Source organism: Phyllosticta citriasiana (genome assembly GCF_038021145.1).
Source record: "Phyllosticta citriasiana strain CBS 120426 chromosome Unknown IWZ02scaffold_7, whole genome shotgun sequence".
NCBI classification, from domain to species: domain Eukaryota; kingdom Fungi; phylum Ascomycota; class Dothideomycetes; order Botryosphaeriales; family Phyllostictaceae; genus Phyllosticta; species Phyllosticta citriasiana.
Window position 1 is genome coordinate 1,850,082 of NW_027117284.1, and position 15,169 is coordinate 1,865,250.

The window sequence follows — 15,169 nt, forward strand, 5'->3', positions numbered from 1 at the left end:
GAGAGTACGCGGACAGGTGGTGCTACCCTGCGCTTCGGCCTTGCATTGAAGTGGATGGAAGCGCCAGAGTCTTTGTAAGATTTTCCGAGCCACTGTTATGCATGTTCTGTACGTGTCAGCAAGGCAATGCTTGCGAAAGGCAGTGGGCTGCGGCAGTGCGGACTTTTGCAAGTAGTTGATTGCTCGGCATCTGTATTTGTGTGGTCGATTTGGGGTCTTCGAGCATGACGACACTTGTCCCATGTAGTTTTATTTCGAGAGCTGGATGGCCGTGAACGGCTGCGGTAGCTAGGTAGAAGACTCAAGGGGAACGAGATCAATATCAGTCGTTTTAACGAAATTTTCGGGTGGGGTCCGGCGGGGTCCGCGGGTCTTAGAAACTTGGAGTAGTCTTGATAAGAGTGACATGGTAATCATAGATGCTGCAGTAGATTGGTATCGGCCAACTATAACTAAGCAGTAACTCAAGGAATTGCTGGCATCCACACGCTTAGATCCAAAAAGGTTGGAGGTCGCAGGAATCGGCTTCCAGCAGACCGGGCTAGAGCTTCGACTTGGTCACGATGGCTGTGTTGCCCTTGCTCAGTTGCTGGACAGCCTCGCCAACCATCTCATCAATGATCGCCTTGGCGCTCTTTCTCTCGTTGACGACTGCGGCAACCTTACCCATGAGGAATGGGCGGGCGTTGTCCATGGTGTCGTCGTCAATTTCGTCACCCATCTTCTCCAAGTCGTACTCGACAGGGATGACACCCTTCGCAGTCAGCTCCTTGATTTCTTCCTGGCGATTGGTCTCCCAGTTTGTGATGTACGGATTTCTCCTGACTCGCAGCGGACGACCAGTGAAGATGATGGTGCGGATATTGTCGTCAAAACCAGCAGTGCGGACGGCCTCTTGGTGCGCCTTGGGAGCGCCGGCCTCTTCGGACAAGACGAAACGCGTGCCGACCCAAACAGCAGAAGCGCCAAGCATCAAGGCAGCGGCCAAAGATTGCCCATTGAAGATGCCACCTGCAGCAATGACTTGAACCGGTGCGCCGGTCATAGGAGACTTCTTGCCCTCGCAGAGCTTCGCGACGGTGGGAATCAGGATTGTCGTGGGAACGTCGCCTGTATGACCGCCGCCCTCGCCGCCCTGCGCGCAGATGAGGTCTGCGCCAAGGTCGAGGCACTTCTGGACGTGCTTGGGGTGACCGATCATGTTCATGTAAAGAATACCGGCTTTGTGGAGGCGCTCGACGACGTGCTTGGGAGGGACACCAATGGCGCAGACAAAGAGTTTCGCGCCGCTCTCGATGATGATGGTAACGAGCTCGTCAAGCTTGCCTTTGGTGTAGTCGTAGCTGTGATGGTCAGTGCCACGGCCCAGCCGGGGCAAGAGATGCAGCCGACTTACTTGGTCTTGCGGGCGGTTCCTCCGACCTGGGGCAGCAGCAAGTCAACACCAAAAGGCGCGTTCTTGTCCTTCAGGAATCCCTTGAGCTCCGCAATCTGCTCGCGCAGCATGTCCGGTGTATAGCCAACTCCACCGATGACACCAAGGCCGCCAGCGTTGGTAACGGCTGCGGCCAACTTTGGGCCGGCAGCGACGTTCATGCCTGCGAGAAGCACGGGGTGGTTGATCTTGAGCAGATCGGTGGCGGTGGTGCGGAGCTGCTCTGAAGGTTTGGTCAGCTATGGTTGAGGACAGGCAACCAAGGAGTTGTTATCGTACGAGGTGAAGCCATGGCGAGTGATGGTGTCTGTTCAGTTGGAATTGGGGGTTGAAAGAAGGGCAACGCGCTCGAGGTTAAAGAGAAAATGTTGGAGGCAGAAACGAGAGGTATATTAGTAGGGACCCTCGGGCTGGGTGGTGGAGGTAACTCATCATGGAGTCGATGAGCCTCGGCAGTCAATAGAGGGGGCGACTCGACCATCCGGGTATGGATCAAGCAAGGTGACAAGATCGGCTGACGCTGATTCATCAACGGCCGCCGGAGGTTATTTCGCCGACGCCCCGGCCGACACCAGCAACACTCACCAAATCGCCACTCTCACCGCCCGACCACAATGCAAACGTCGGCCAGACAATACTTCAAAGCCAATTGTCGTCCTCTGCATACAGCATTTTCTTGCGTAGCCCGCCAGAGCTTTAAGCATCATGGATTCTGCGCCAGGAAAAGCTCCACAATCTTCTCTTCACGACGAACGGCCCCAATGGTCTCATCACGAGTTTGCAACCATGCATTGAAAAGGTTCCAGCATGGTCACGCTCAGTCAGACAAAGCCTTCATTGCTCTCGGGAGTAACATGGGAGACCGCATCTCCACAATTGAGAAGGCCTGTCGTCTCATGGAAAGTCATGGTGACATCAAGATTCTTCGCACGAGCAACCTTTGGGAGACCGAACCCATGTACGTCGAGGATCAAGACAAATTTTTGAATGGAGCTTGTGAGGTTAGTCCCGGCGGGTATGCAGGCTTTGCCTTCTGCTTTTTTTCTCCAATTCTTGTTCCCGTTGTACGGTTTTGGAGTGGTCTGCATTTCGAGACTTCCGCCAACCTCGATACGGTCTCTCAAGAATTTAACTCGCCAATCTCGCGCTCGAAACTGACCCCATCTTTGCACGTTGACCATGTATGCCCGCCGAGCACTTACGGACTGACACCTTTGTAGATTGAGACGACTTTGAATCCCATTCAGCTTCTCGATAGACTGCAAGACATCGAAATACGCTTGAATAGAAACAAGACAATTGACAAGGGACCCCGGACCATTGATTTAGACATCCTTCTTTATGGAAACACTTGCGTTTCTGAGCCCAGACTTACCATCCCACATCCCCTTATGCGGGAACGAGAATTCGTCCTTCGACCTCTATGCGAGTACGCTTTCCACCCTTGATGGGAACTGAAACATTGACTGACGTGTCGCAGAATGATTCCAGACGCCGTGTTACCCGGCGCAGGGCCGGAAACTTTATCTGAACATCTTGCCAAACTGGAGCCAGTATCATCAGAAGCAATCTCAACCGTCACGCCTCTGTCGCCCACGCTGCCTCCGATCATGGCTCTCCGTAGAGATCGTCCAACTCATGTAATGGCAATCTTGAACATGACTCCCGACTCTTTCTCGGACGGAGGAGCACTTCAATCCAACGGTCCAACATCCCACCCAGAAGGTGACGGTGCTCACTTTTCTGCTGACGCAAACGCGGTGAAGCAAACGGTGTCTGAAACGGTTGGAGCCGGTTGCACAATCCTCGACGTCGGCGGCCAGTCCACGAGGCCTGGTGCCCCCGAAGTATCCGAAGCCGAGGAAGCGCGTCGGGTTCTGTCTGCCATTGACCTGATCCGCTCCATGCGTCAAGCTGCAAAGGCTGCGATCAGTGTTGACACGTACCGGGCGTCCGTGGCAGAGCGCGCTACTCAAGCAGGCGCGCACATCGTCAACGACGTCAGCAGCGGCACCATGGACCCCGAACTTCTCCCCACTGTTGCAAAGCTCGGCTGCACAATATGCTTGATGCACATGCGAGGAACGCCGCAGACCATGTCGAGTTTGACAAAGTACAAAGACGGCATCGTTGCTGGCGTGGCCGAGGAACTGAAAGAGCGGATTCGCATAGCCGAGGCCGCTGGAATCCGCCGCTGGCGCATTATACTCGACCCAGGATTCGGATTCGCAAAGACTCTGGAGCAAAATCTGGAGCTGCTTCGCCGATTCAGCGAGTTGAGAGCCTGGCCGGGCTTGGAAGGCTTTCCGTGGCTCATTGGTACCAGTCGAAAAAGATTCATCGCAACGGCGTCAGGTGTTTCCAACATAAGGGCGCGAGACGAGCCGACTATTGTCACGACGGCGGCAGCTGTACAGGGCGGAGCGGACATTGTGCGACTGCACCCCAGTGATGGGATGATGGCGCCAGTGAGGATGGCAGACGCAATTTGGCGCCATGCAGGTCGAGTAAGTTCAAGCACAAAACAATCTTAAAGACCGATAAATGGAACCCCTTTGCTGTCCAGCTGCATGATCACGACCTTTTGGAAGCCTGTTTGTCCCCAAATTGAATCCATTGAATGGCAATGTCAGCCTCGAAATTCATCAACCAAACATACACTCACTGCGTGCCGACCGAAGAGATGACAGACAACCCCTTGGCCGAGCTCTGATCCAACGAAATGCATTCCGCCACGCGAAATTCAAAACGCCACTCGCACAGCGATGGAAAACAACGACCCCAAACATTGCAAGTCCAACGCCACGCCCACTCGCCAAGGTCGCCTACACCAAAGCCGGAAGACGACAACAGCAATGGAACAAGTGTGGAAGCGGCGGCGTTGAGCTAGCTGAATATGGCGGGATCCTCCGAGCCAAGCAAATCAGCGCTAGCCGACTCCTACGGCTCGCGCCCATCCTTTCAAGTCAGGGTCCTCTCGTTTGTTGTTTTCGAGTCGTGTGAGGCGCGAGGCGTCGACCAATCGTCGCGACGGGCGAGCTGGTGCGCTGATTCGTCTTCTTTGTGGCGCGTGTTGTGTTGTGTTGTTTGCAATGGTGTGTCTGAACGAGCACTTGGTTCTTGCAACAAGACGGCCGAACTTTTGAGAGTAGAAGGCTGTTTCGCGGTCGACAGCGTACCTCTGAGAGGGATTCACTCAGGTCCGTCCGAGTGTGTTCTCTTCCTAAACGATCCAGGCATGATTGATCGGCGGTGGTTCAAGCGCTCGTCGAGTCAGGGATGCACGCCGGGGATGCAAGCGGTCTCTCATAATGGACAAAGAAGAGCCCCTGAGCCAGAGCCTCGCGGTCTCGTGCCAACAGCGCACTGAGCCACTGGACAAGCAAGTGCAAGACGCAGAGCGCGTGCGCGACGCAGCTGTCAAAGCAGTGCCCGCGCTGTGTCGAGGGTCCGCAAGCCCAGCAGTCGGGAAATGTACCACGAGATGAGTGGCATGAAGGGCAACATGAAGAGCGTCAATGTGCTTGCGGCTGCCGCCTCGGGGACATCATGAGCGCTCGCGCCGCAGGCAAAGAGGATGATGGGCAGACGAGACCACAGCGCGGCGCGGCGCAATCGACGAAGCGGCCGGCCGGTAGAGCAGCACCATCAGCAGCGAGTAATGGGCATGTTCATCCCATCAGTGCACCTCACATCGCTTCCCATGGCGACGGGATGCTAAAAAGAGAAGCAGCGCGCATCGTTTCTTGTTTGCGTTGTTTACCCAGCGCTGGGTGTTGGAGTTCTTGGCCAGTCCAGGGCCAAGTCTCTGGTGGCGCTTCAGGATGGAAAAGGGATCAGCGCTATAGGCAGCCACTCGCTGGGAATATGTTTTGGCTCTTGTTGTCAATCAGCACTCTGGACGCCGCTGCCGACAGAGTTGCGGCATTCCCGCCTGACAAGTTGCTCCGTGTGGTTAGCGGCAAACTTCACCGCTGTCGATGCACTCACACCTCTACGCCGTGGTCATCTCGCTGCCAGCTGCCTTTTACTGAACAGGCGAGTACCTACTTCTGTTCGGGTGTTTGTGCGAAGGCCTCCGCCCCGGTCAATCAACGATGCCGCGCCTCAGGGGTTGCAAGCACACCCATCTCCGGGAAGCAAAGAGCGCAACGAGTAGCGGACTGCAACAACCATAGTGGTGGGGAAATTTCCCACGAAACCACTAGCGTGCGTGTCTCTCGTTGCGGTGTGAGGCGTTGCCGCTTGACAACCACGCGACGAAATTGACCGTCCCAGCTTGCAACAGCGACGCGGATCGTTTGGGCGCAGAATCTGGACGCGAAATGAGGTTGCGGTTCCGATAAGATAGCGAGGGCGAATGTTTAGATGAGCAGGCAAGCGATCACAGCTGCAGAGGGGAAAAGGCAGCGTGGCAAGCGCACATAGTGGCCGGTAGTCGGAAATATCATTGGGTGGGGAAGCAGGAGAGCTCGGAAGAGGCGAGGCCGAGAGTTGGCCCACGTTGGAGGCAATGGTGTCCTGTGCGGCGGTGATGAATTGGATTGATGTGACCGGGATCTCCTGATCGCCTCGCTGACCGGCTGGGAAGCAGTAAAGACGGCAAAATGCGAACAATTACCTTCTCTTCACCGTGACCCCGAAAGCGCCTGGAGTACGGAGATGGAGAAGCCAGTGTCGGAGTATCCGGTCATATGCCAAAGGTTTGAGCGAGAAAGGCCAAAGATTCACTTGACTATTAGTTGGCAAAAGTGTCATTCGGTTGGTATCAAGAAACTACAAAATATGTACACAGAAAGGTCTTGTGCGAAAGGTGGGCTAAATGCTGTAATGTAGAATCGATGCATGGTTGCGGAGAATTGCGAAGTGACAGGAGGAATGTCAACGCAGAAGTTCCCTATAAGGAATGACGCGAAACGCTGGTCTCATGACAAGTTGATAGCAGAACCAACGCCTCTCGATGCGCCGCTAGAAGAGATTTCCTGGCCCCCGTCCTTCTTTTTTCTTGTCTCTTACGCGTCTCGTAATCCGTGAATGCGCGAAAGCTTAACCAACGTAGGTGTGGAGGTCGGCAGAGTCGCCCATGTTGCCGCAGCCACCAGAGTCGGCACCGGCGTAGGTACCCTTGTTGGCGCCCTCTTGGCTGCCGTTCTCGCAGTTCTTGAGCTCATACTCGAGCCAGCAAGAGATGGAGCTGGGGTCCTTGCATACGAAGACGCAGGTCTCCATGTCGGTAACGCAGTTGGGCGTTTGGATGGTCATGTTGTGGCCCTGCATGTTGACCTCGCGGGAGACGTCGACGACGCCGTACTCGCCAAAGGTGTACTCGCCCCAGGTCTGGGAAATCTGGCCCTGGACGAGCTCGGTGTCGTCGAACATGACGGCCCAGGCACCGCTGGCGCCGTCGGCGAAGGAGAGGGTCTTGTTCTCGCCGGCGGGAATGCTAACGGTGACGAGGGGAGCCTTGACGTTGACCCAAGAGCCGGCGGAGCCCCAGACGACGAGGACGCAATCCTCATCGGCCTGGTTGTGGTAGGTGTTGGTCCACTTGCCGTCGGAGCCGATCCAGACTAGCGAGCTGCCGCTGCTGACGGCGTTCTCACCAATGGCGACGAGGCCCTTGGCGATAATCTTTGCCTCGTCAGCGACGGCGAGGAGGACGCTTCCGAGAGAGCGTTCCTTGAGTTCATTGGCGGCCTTGAGTTCGGCGCCAATCTTAAGCTCGCTAAACAAAAGTCAATTGTCTGCAAACTCGCAAGACCGGAGCCCGAATCATTCAGGAAAGACATACGCCTCGCGAGCCGCGCGCCTGTCGTGGAGACGAGCATGGCTGTGCTGGTGGGCAGCGACAGCACCGGTAGCGGCCATGGCGGCCGTGGCAATGGTGGAAAAGCGCATCGTGTGTAGAGAGTGTGGTTTGCGTGGTTTGCAAAGAGTGACTGCTTGACCCGTTTGGCTCGAGTGAGTGACTAGAATAACGCGTAAAAGAGTGATGCGATATTCTGGGAGGACAGCAATTGGGGAGAAAGGAAGGCGTTTGGGAGAAGGGGGCTCGGGGGAGTGATATTAAAACAGGGCCATGAGGAGTCTGAGCGGCTGAGTCAGGGGAGAAAGAGGACAAGCGGGAGCAACGGCCGTCGCGAAATCTTGGGATGACGAATCCCGGGCCATGAACTCATATTTGACTCTTGGTGGCTGCGCAGTGGACGAATGGCATGCTCAGGAGGGCGTGGAGGGTGGGTGCCCGGCGGCCAGTGTTGGCGCAAAAGGAGCCATGGCCGGGCCGTTATAGGGTGGCGGACCCACGCCAGCCCTGGCTAGCTAGCGATGAGCACCAACTGAATCGCGGGATCCGCAACAGAGTGCGCATCAAACCGCCAAGGGCGCAGGAACCATAGCAAACGGCGGCATCTGATCTATGGCAGACGGGGAAAACGATGCAGCCCCCATGCGGTCAGTCTGCAGCGCGACGAGAAGGAAGAGCAGCGGCGCGATAATGGTGGAGCCGACAGACGTGGCATGGCAGCTGCCAGCGTCAGGACACCAGGATCGATGCCACACGGCAGCAGCAGAGGCACTCTATGTGCTGGCAGCGATAAGAAACGACACAAAAGACGTTGGCTTTGCAGCTTGTTGAGTGAGTGTGTTTGCTTGCAGCGACGGGACCTTGCAGCAGCGGCGGCAGCGGACCGGCGGCGTGGGTGGTCCATTTCCTTTGACCCCAGCCCCTGCACTGCTCCCTGCCAGTTCCCAACCCGCTCACGTGCCATATCCACTTCCCGGCGTTGGTCTGCTTCTTCGATGCTTCCAGATTCTTGGGGTGGGGACAAGAACACCAAGAGGCCATGTCGCCGTGCTGACTCTGACTGACCGGAACATTGCAGCGTCGCCGTCCACATCATCCATCATCCCCTTTGCTTTTTCGGCCCCCTCGTCGACGCTGCTTTCCGCCCAACAATGCCGTCCTCCGCCTCGGAAATGACAAGACCGCTGTTGGGCGACTTCGGCGAGGTGATAGAGGATAATGCAGGTACGCGTCGTCTGGGGCCGTCTGCGAATCCGCGCGGCTCCAGGTCGCTCGTCGTCCATCATGCCCACGCCTTGATGTTCCACCGCCTTTCTCCCCCTCTTCTCTCCTGGCCCACAACATCTGCTCCTCCTGCAGCTGCAAGCTCCCCGTCAGACGTGCGCGAATTTTATCCCGTCGAGCCCGTCCTCCCAAGGCCCTGGTCGCTGTCAGTCTCGCCGTGCAGCTTTCTTTTTCGATTCGTCGACCGCTCGTCGAGTTGCCGTCGTCCACGGTTCCGGAACAGCGCGCGCTGACGTCGTCCTCTGCCACGCCACGTCTCTGGCTCCCAGTCTCGAGATCCTATGGTCCAAAGCCTCTTCCCGTCAAGCCAGACCGGGCAGGAACAATGCAGATCCTCCACAAGCTGTCATCCCTGGGGCCAGGCCATGCAGTCCACCAATTTGTACCCGAGCAGCCCCCCGGAGCCCTATCCAAAGTACTGTCAGTCAGTTAGCCATTGCTGTCAGCGTCGACCCTGAAGAAAAATCAACTCGTTGGTGCGCGCGCGCGCGAGCGAGCGATTGCTGCAACATCTTTAAAAGGTAGACCAACTCTCTTGTGACCCGTGACGAGGTTGCATCGCAGGGAGGCCCCCAGAGTGAGTCCGTGGCAGCTCGCACACCGTCGAATCCGCTGGACCATGCAGATGTGAGCGCGCAAATCTGCGACTGCTCATCTGTTGTGGTGCCGTGGCCTCCAAGCATCCTTTGCGAGCGGGCGGCTGGGGTTAGCGCTGTCTCTGCGAGCGCGCTTCAGGCGCTGTTTGTCAAGATGGCTGGAGCCACTGACCGAAGCGTGTTGACCGCGAACATCGACGGCATTGAGGGCGTCGAACCCAGTGACCAAGGTGGATGGAGCCGGAGAGGTACTTGAGGTTTGTTCCTGAGCCAAAGGAGAAACTTGTCCGATTGGTTTCAGTGTGGGCCCTGCTGACCCCAGACGCGCCATAAGGCTTTGTCGTGCTGAACGCAAGGGGGTTGTGTGAGCCGACGAGGCGGATGAGACTGGCTCACGTCGAATGCAGCCTCTTCTGGGGGATTGCGGAGCATGATGCGCAGGGCCAGCCACGTAGGCAAATGTGTGTCGGGCGGCAAGTGAAATGAGATTGCCTAGGGCTGAGCGAGGGCGCGACTCGGGGGGCGGTGGAGCAAAGAAGCAAGAGTTTTGGATTCCATGTGATACCGGTTGGACTCGGCGTGCGACAGTGTGGATGTGATGGTGTTGAGTGGCCGTGGGGCAGAGGCAGAGGCAGATCCGGGGCGCCAGCCGACGGGACCTGCCAGCACCCTCAACATCAACACCACGATCCGTCTCCCACGCTCTGCGCCATACACACGTCAAGTGCTGCCACACCAATGCCATTCACCGACTTGGCTTACCATGGACGCCCGCAGCTCCAAAGCAGAAGGTGGTAATGCCATCGTGGAATCGCCGCCAGCTTCTTCCCCGCAAAACAGCCCGTGACTAATCACGCGGCCCGAAGCGTCATCCTTTCTCTTGACCGAGCCACTCAGGCCCCGAACACGGCCAGCGTCGTCCGTCCGCATGCCGTCCCCCCGAGCTCTGCGCTGGTCATTCGAATATTATTGAACTTGGTCCTTCTCCTCTGGACCCTCTCTCTAGTCGCGTGGGACGCCCACTCTGTTGCGTAATACATGTTCCATTGGGGAGCATTCCTTCTCTGCTCTTCTCTACACGTCCCATTCAGCCAAAAATTCACATTTCCCGGTAAGCAAAGGTCTTTAGCGCTCTCCCATTGGCTTCTCTCTGTCTCTTCTCCTACAGTCTCTATCCAATCGCAATTCTTTCTGTTTTCCTTGACCGCCTCTGGCCAGATCCATGTCGACCATGGGAAACCAGTAAGCCAGTTGCAGAAACCTCTATTGCTCACGAGGTGTATTCGGTGCTTGAAACTGCTCAATTTATTTCCAAGGGCACTCGATATTCCTGACCATGAGGGAGCCTTGCAAGCGGTAATTACTTTGAACCGAACTCTGCAATCTTGGTCTATATCGCCTAGTCAGTGTAATATCAGTCTTCTACAAATCTTGCGCCACTTTTCTCTATATTCCAAATGTAGACCGGGTGTATTGTAGTGCTTCCTGAGGCTTTGCCGTTGCAGGTGTTTTCAAGATTTTCGATCCCGTTAGCCCATCGACGACGCAGGTCCTCCACTCATCGTTCGGCTCCCGGCGCCTGGTCTGCCTCTTCTCGCTCTAGCCTTCTGGGAATGGCTTGGGACTCGTTTTGGTCCCGAATGACTATCATTCTCATGACGTGGTATCGAAATTTTGTGCGGAAACTAGCCGGACGTCGCTGCGTTATTCTTTCAGCGCCACGCCTGGTTGTTCTTGGTCCAAAATGGACCGCCCCGAAGAACGTCACACATGGCTTTTGGCTGGTGACATTGGTCTGCGACATGGATGACCTACCTTCATCTGCCTGGGGTCTAGTCAGGTCCGAGGTGAACAATCGCTTTCTCATCGTCACGAACAGAGCAGTATAAAGACCTTTGCAGTCCGCCAGTCGGGAAGCATTCACTCAGGCCAGCAAAGGACAAGGAGTTCCCTCAGCGCATCTGACATTCCTTTCATATCACACTACTTTTTGCGTCCAGGTTCCATTCATTCGACGGGTGCCACGCTGCAAAGGTGTGCTTCCTTTCACAGAAGCAACCCCAACATCTTGTCAACATGGTTCGCGTCACAATTTCGAGCTTGATGCTCGCAGCTGGAGTTACAGCATTGCCAGCGTCCGATGCCACTTTGTCAACTTCGGCTGGATCTTCCGATTTCGACGGCACTACCAGTACCCAAAATGTCAGCATGGCTGCCATCCAGGACACTACGGCCACGTACAATCTGCTCAAGACCTACGACTCATCCAACTGGTTTAATAGTTTTGTCGTTCAGGCCCTTGGGGTAAGTCACTAAACGAAGCATGTTCACTCTGAAGCTAATCAACACCAAGACTGCTGACCCAACCGGAGGTTTCGTCAACTATGTTTCCCAGTCAGTTGCTCAAAGTTCCGGCTTGTACAAGATCCAAAATGGCCAAGTGTACATGGGAGTAGACTCCACAAGCGTCACTTCCACGGGCCGCAACAGCGTGCGCATTGAGAGTAGCGCGGCCTACACTCACGGACTGTTCATCCTGGATTTGGCCCACATGCCAGCAAGTATCTGTGGCAGCTGGCCTGCATAGTGAGTTTGCCACTTTTGCGGATTGAAGTTGTGCATCACATCGCACAAGGGAACATGGCTGACAGGGTTGCACAGTTGGATGTACGGGCCGAACTGGCCGAACAGTGGTGAGATTGACATCATCGAGGTGAGCAACCACTTTTGGCGATGCGAAGATGCGACCATGAGCAATCTCATGACTTACGTCGTCGGTTGGACTAGGGCGTCAATCTTCAGTCTACCAACCAAATGACCCTGCACACAACAGCCGGGTGCACCGTCACGGTCGGCGAGGGTGGCCAATCAGGTTCATCTGGCAGCAACAACTGCAACGACAATAGTGGCTACAACGGTAAGCTCCCTAACTAGCCAAGACCCCAAAGAAGACCGCTCCACCTTGTAGCGTGCACTAGATTGCGCCCCCCCGGCACGTTGTTCCCCAAGAGAGATGATCTCCTGACATTGCTCCCAGGTTGCCCTGTCTACTCCAACACAGGTAACAGCTACGGCACTGGCTTCAACAGTGCTGGTGGCGGCGTGTACGCAACTTTTTGGAATGGAGGCAGCATCCAGATGTGGTACTGGCCCAGGAGCAGTGTGCCGTCGGACATCACCAACGGCTCTCCTGCGCCATCTGGTTGGGGCACTCCGATGGCGCACTTTGCGGGTTGCGCTTTCGACAACTACATCAAGAACAACAACATTGTGTTCGACACGACCTTCTGCGGCCAATGGGCCGGCAATGTCTGGTCAAGCAGCAACTGCCCGTCCACGACTGGCTACAGCTCTTGCAACGACTACGTCGCCAATAACCCCGGCGCCTTTGCCAACAGCTACTGGCTTATCAACAGCCTCAAGGTCTACTCGGTCGACTAAGAGAAGACTTTATATTTTTGCCAAGTCAGCCTCCTCGTCTTCACTTCTTGTCTATATTTGATCAGCCTGGTCATTTTACATGCCATTGCGGTGTTCATCCACCTTGCACCCTCGTTCGTACGCCACAATTCAAGCATACATCTGCAAACATCTCCACCATCCCCTCGCTTCGCTGTCGATTTTCTTTCTGCAGAAGGAATATTTTTGGGGTGGCACACGATTTGACTGAAACAGTATGCATTTTAAGGAGCGGGTAGGAGGGTCAAAGCCATTATGGATCATGCATTACGGAACATGGCTCATGAGAAGCATAGCGAGATGGGCAGGAGCTGGGGAACGGGACGTCTTCTGGGAAGATTCAGAGGAACAAGAGGACATGAGAACAAAGAAACACTCGCTGATTGCGAACACGATCTTGTTGGAAGAGGCCTGATCTGTCAGTCGTTTGTGCAACACTCGTCACGACAAAATATGGCCTCGACCACAAAGCAAGGAAATGAATACAATGCTTCGAAACGCTTGTTCAATGATTTCCCGCCGTACCATACTTTGATTCAACTACACAGCATCAAACAAGACAATCAAACAATCCAAGCAGCAGACAAACACTTCAAGCCTTCTGTTCTCCCTCGGCACTCGTCTCCGACCAAACATCTCAAACGAGTCATCAACGCTACCCTGGACACCACCACGCTGCCCGTCCAGCAACTCGTCCCGTCCCGATGATCCAATCTACTTTCCTGCCCCAACCCAAACCGGACAACCGTCCAGTCCATGACCTCCCATCCTGCGATTGCCGTGACATCATCACCTTTGCATACGCGTGGTTGCAACGGGCATGTGCACACCACCAACCTCAGCCGCAAAGCGCTAGGAATCGCTGCATCCCTGCATGCTGCTGCTCGGAAATGTCGCCGACGAGCTCGTCGCGCGTGCCATCGGCCTCGGCTCGAACTGACTGACCATGCCACCTGCGTACTTCAGCTGGACGCAGAGACGGACGAAGTCGGATCCGATGGTCGTCGGCGTGGTAGACGGCTCATGTGAGGCAGGTCGGTCGTTAGTGTCGCGGGGCACGCGGGCGCGGTGAGTCTACGTACCCTTGCGTACCCTTGCGTGTCTTTTTCAGCTACGGATTACGGCCATGGAAGAAGTACAAGTAGCGCGGTGGTGCGGCGCTCAGGAACCCCCCGTGTGCTGGATGGCGTCATGGCGACGGGAATGTGTGTCTGCGGGAAAAGACGGGTAATGAGACGTCGAGCTGATGGTTGGTTTGGATTTGAAGGTGAGGTGACGAAGAGTTCAGCGCTTTGCCGCGTGTATGCGCGAGCCACCAGCGCCATCTCATGAGATTGAAGACTGATCAGAGAGCGCAATACTCAGCGGGCATGCATCCGGATTGCTCTCCGTCGTGGATTCAAGACAATGCGCCGTTGCTCGCATGGCACTGGTGCAGTGTACAGCGCCCCAATGGACTCGAGGCTGACCGCAAACTCTTCAAAGACAGGAGCGTACAGAGGTTCCGTCATTGTGTGGTTCTTTAGTCAACAGAGCAGTACTCTGAGAGAAACCTTCATCGACTTTGATTCAGAACAGTGATACCTCTCTCCACGCGTAAAAGGAGCGATGCAACACCAGCAACTCGTGGTCAAGGCCATACAGTGGATAGCGGCAGTAAGACTATAGTAGAATATGCATGATGGGCTGAATGACGCGAATCTAACTCCCTTACTCTGCCATACCACACAGCTAGCATAAACGACCGACTGCGGTTGCTTTCACCTTGCTTCAGCTACCACCTCAACGCGTCTACCTGCCTACCTGTTAGTTCAACGAGTGGCACGTGGGCGGCCTGCCTGGCACGTTCTCGTGGCGCACATACATAGCAATGTGCTTGCCCATGTGTGTACCTAAGCAAGACTTAGCTTGCAGAGCAGACAAGCAGCGAGCCAATCACCCGAAGCCAGCGATTCAAAAAGGCTGCCAGAGAACACTTCTCAATGACATTGCAGTCAAGCCTCTGGGGCACACCCCCATCCGCTGAAAATGCGTCAAACGGTGTTGAAAGTAGAAGAGAGAGAAGCGCCACTGAACATGCAGCCCACGCTGCACCCCAGACGTCTCGGCCGTCGGCACCCGGCCGGACCATTCCATTCCATCCATCCGCCAGTCGCACACCTTGCTTGTATCGCCACGTGGACGGGCGAGAAGGAACGTGGGCAGCGCGCGACTGCAAAATGTGACGGGCGAATCGGGGCCGCAAGTAGCATTGCGATCCACCAGTCGCAGGATCGAGAAGGCCGAATCCAGACAGTCCCTTGCTTCTGCGTCACGAGATGCGGACTGAAAAATTCCTGTTGTGCCTTGCTCTTGCTGTTGAGTGTCGGTTGCCTACCTCTGAGTCGGTGCTGTCTTGTTGCCCGCAGTCAGCTTTTGCCCGCATGACTGTTGCTTGTGCCCTGTCCTGGTTGCTTCTGGGTTTTGTTTCTTTGTCGTTCGTCTGTCCTGGACTCAGCTTTGGCTAGAATTCCGGCGCCATGGGTTTGTCTGATTTCCGAGAAATGTGATGATCAAGCGGAAAGACCCAGCCGGACGAATGAGTGAAAG

The 15,169-nt window shown here is 55.6% G+C and overlaps 5 protein-coding genes across 5 annotated transcripts; 2 read left to right on the forward strand and 3 right to left on the reverse strand.

The window, feature by feature from the left end:
* Positions 1-541: 541 nt before the first annotated feature.
* IWZ02DRAFT_469996 (2-nitropropane dioxygenase) lies at positions 542-1,727 on the reverse strand (the record flags this gene model as incomplete). Its single annotated transcript, XM_066768763.1, has 3 exons — positions 542-1,343; positions 1,397-1,658; positions 1,715-1,727. The coding sequence occupies 3 exons, from the start codon at positions 1,725-1,727 to the stop codon at positions 542-544; spliced, it is 1,077 nt and encodes a 358-aa protein (XP_066622642.1).
* A 469-nt stretch (positions 1,728-2,196) lies between these two features.
* On the forward strand, positions 2,197-3,969 carry IWZ02DRAFT_469997 (folic acid synthesis protein-like protein; the record flags this gene model as incomplete). The annotated part of the gene is made up of 3 exons (XM_066768764.1): positions 2,197-2,436; positions 2,656-2,864; positions 2,916-3,969. The coding sequence occupies 3 exons, from the start codon at positions 2,197-2,199 to the stop codon at positions 3,967-3,969; spliced, it is 1,503 nt and encodes a 500-aa protein (XP_066622643.1).
* Positions 3,970-6,376: 2,407 nt separating this feature from the next.
* On the reverse strand, positions 6,377-7,592 carry IWZ02DRAFT_284947 (uncharacterized protein). Its single transcript, XM_066763694.1, has 2 exons — positions 7,227-7,592; positions 6,377-7,160 (listed from the first exon to the last, which is right to left on the reverse strand). Exons 1-2 carry the CDS (start codon positions 7,331-7,333, stop codon positions 6,482-6,484), a joined length of 786 nt encoding a protein of 261 aa, XP_066622644.1. The 5' UTR covers positions 7,334-7,592; the 3' UTR covers positions 6,377-6,481.
* Positions 7,593-9,176: 1,584 nt separating this feature from the next.
* IWZ02DRAFT_433693 (uncharacterized protein) lies at positions 9,177-10,051 on the reverse strand (the record flags this gene model as incomplete). Its single annotated transcript, XM_066766315.1, has 2 exons — positions 9,177-9,848; positions 9,884-10,051. 2 exons carry the CDS (start codon positions 10,049-10,051, stop codon positions 9,177-9,179), a joined length of 840 nt encoding a protein of 279 aa, XP_066622645.1.
* A 1,053-nt stretch (positions 10,052-11,104) lies between these two features.
* Positions 11,105-12,699, forward strand: IWZ02DRAFT_285040 (mixed-linked glucanase precursor). Its single transcript, XM_066763695.1, has 5 exons — positions 11,105-11,425; positions 11,475-11,707; positions 11,783-11,834; positions 11,909-12,038; positions 12,159-12,699. The coding sequence occupies exons 1-5, from the start codon at positions 11,198-11,200 to the stop codon at positions 12,560-12,562; spliced, it is 1,047 nt and encodes a 348-aa protein (XP_066622646.1). The 5' UTR covers positions 11,105-11,197; the 3' UTR covers positions 12,563-12,699.
* Positions 12,700-15,169: the final 2,470 nt, after the last annotated feature.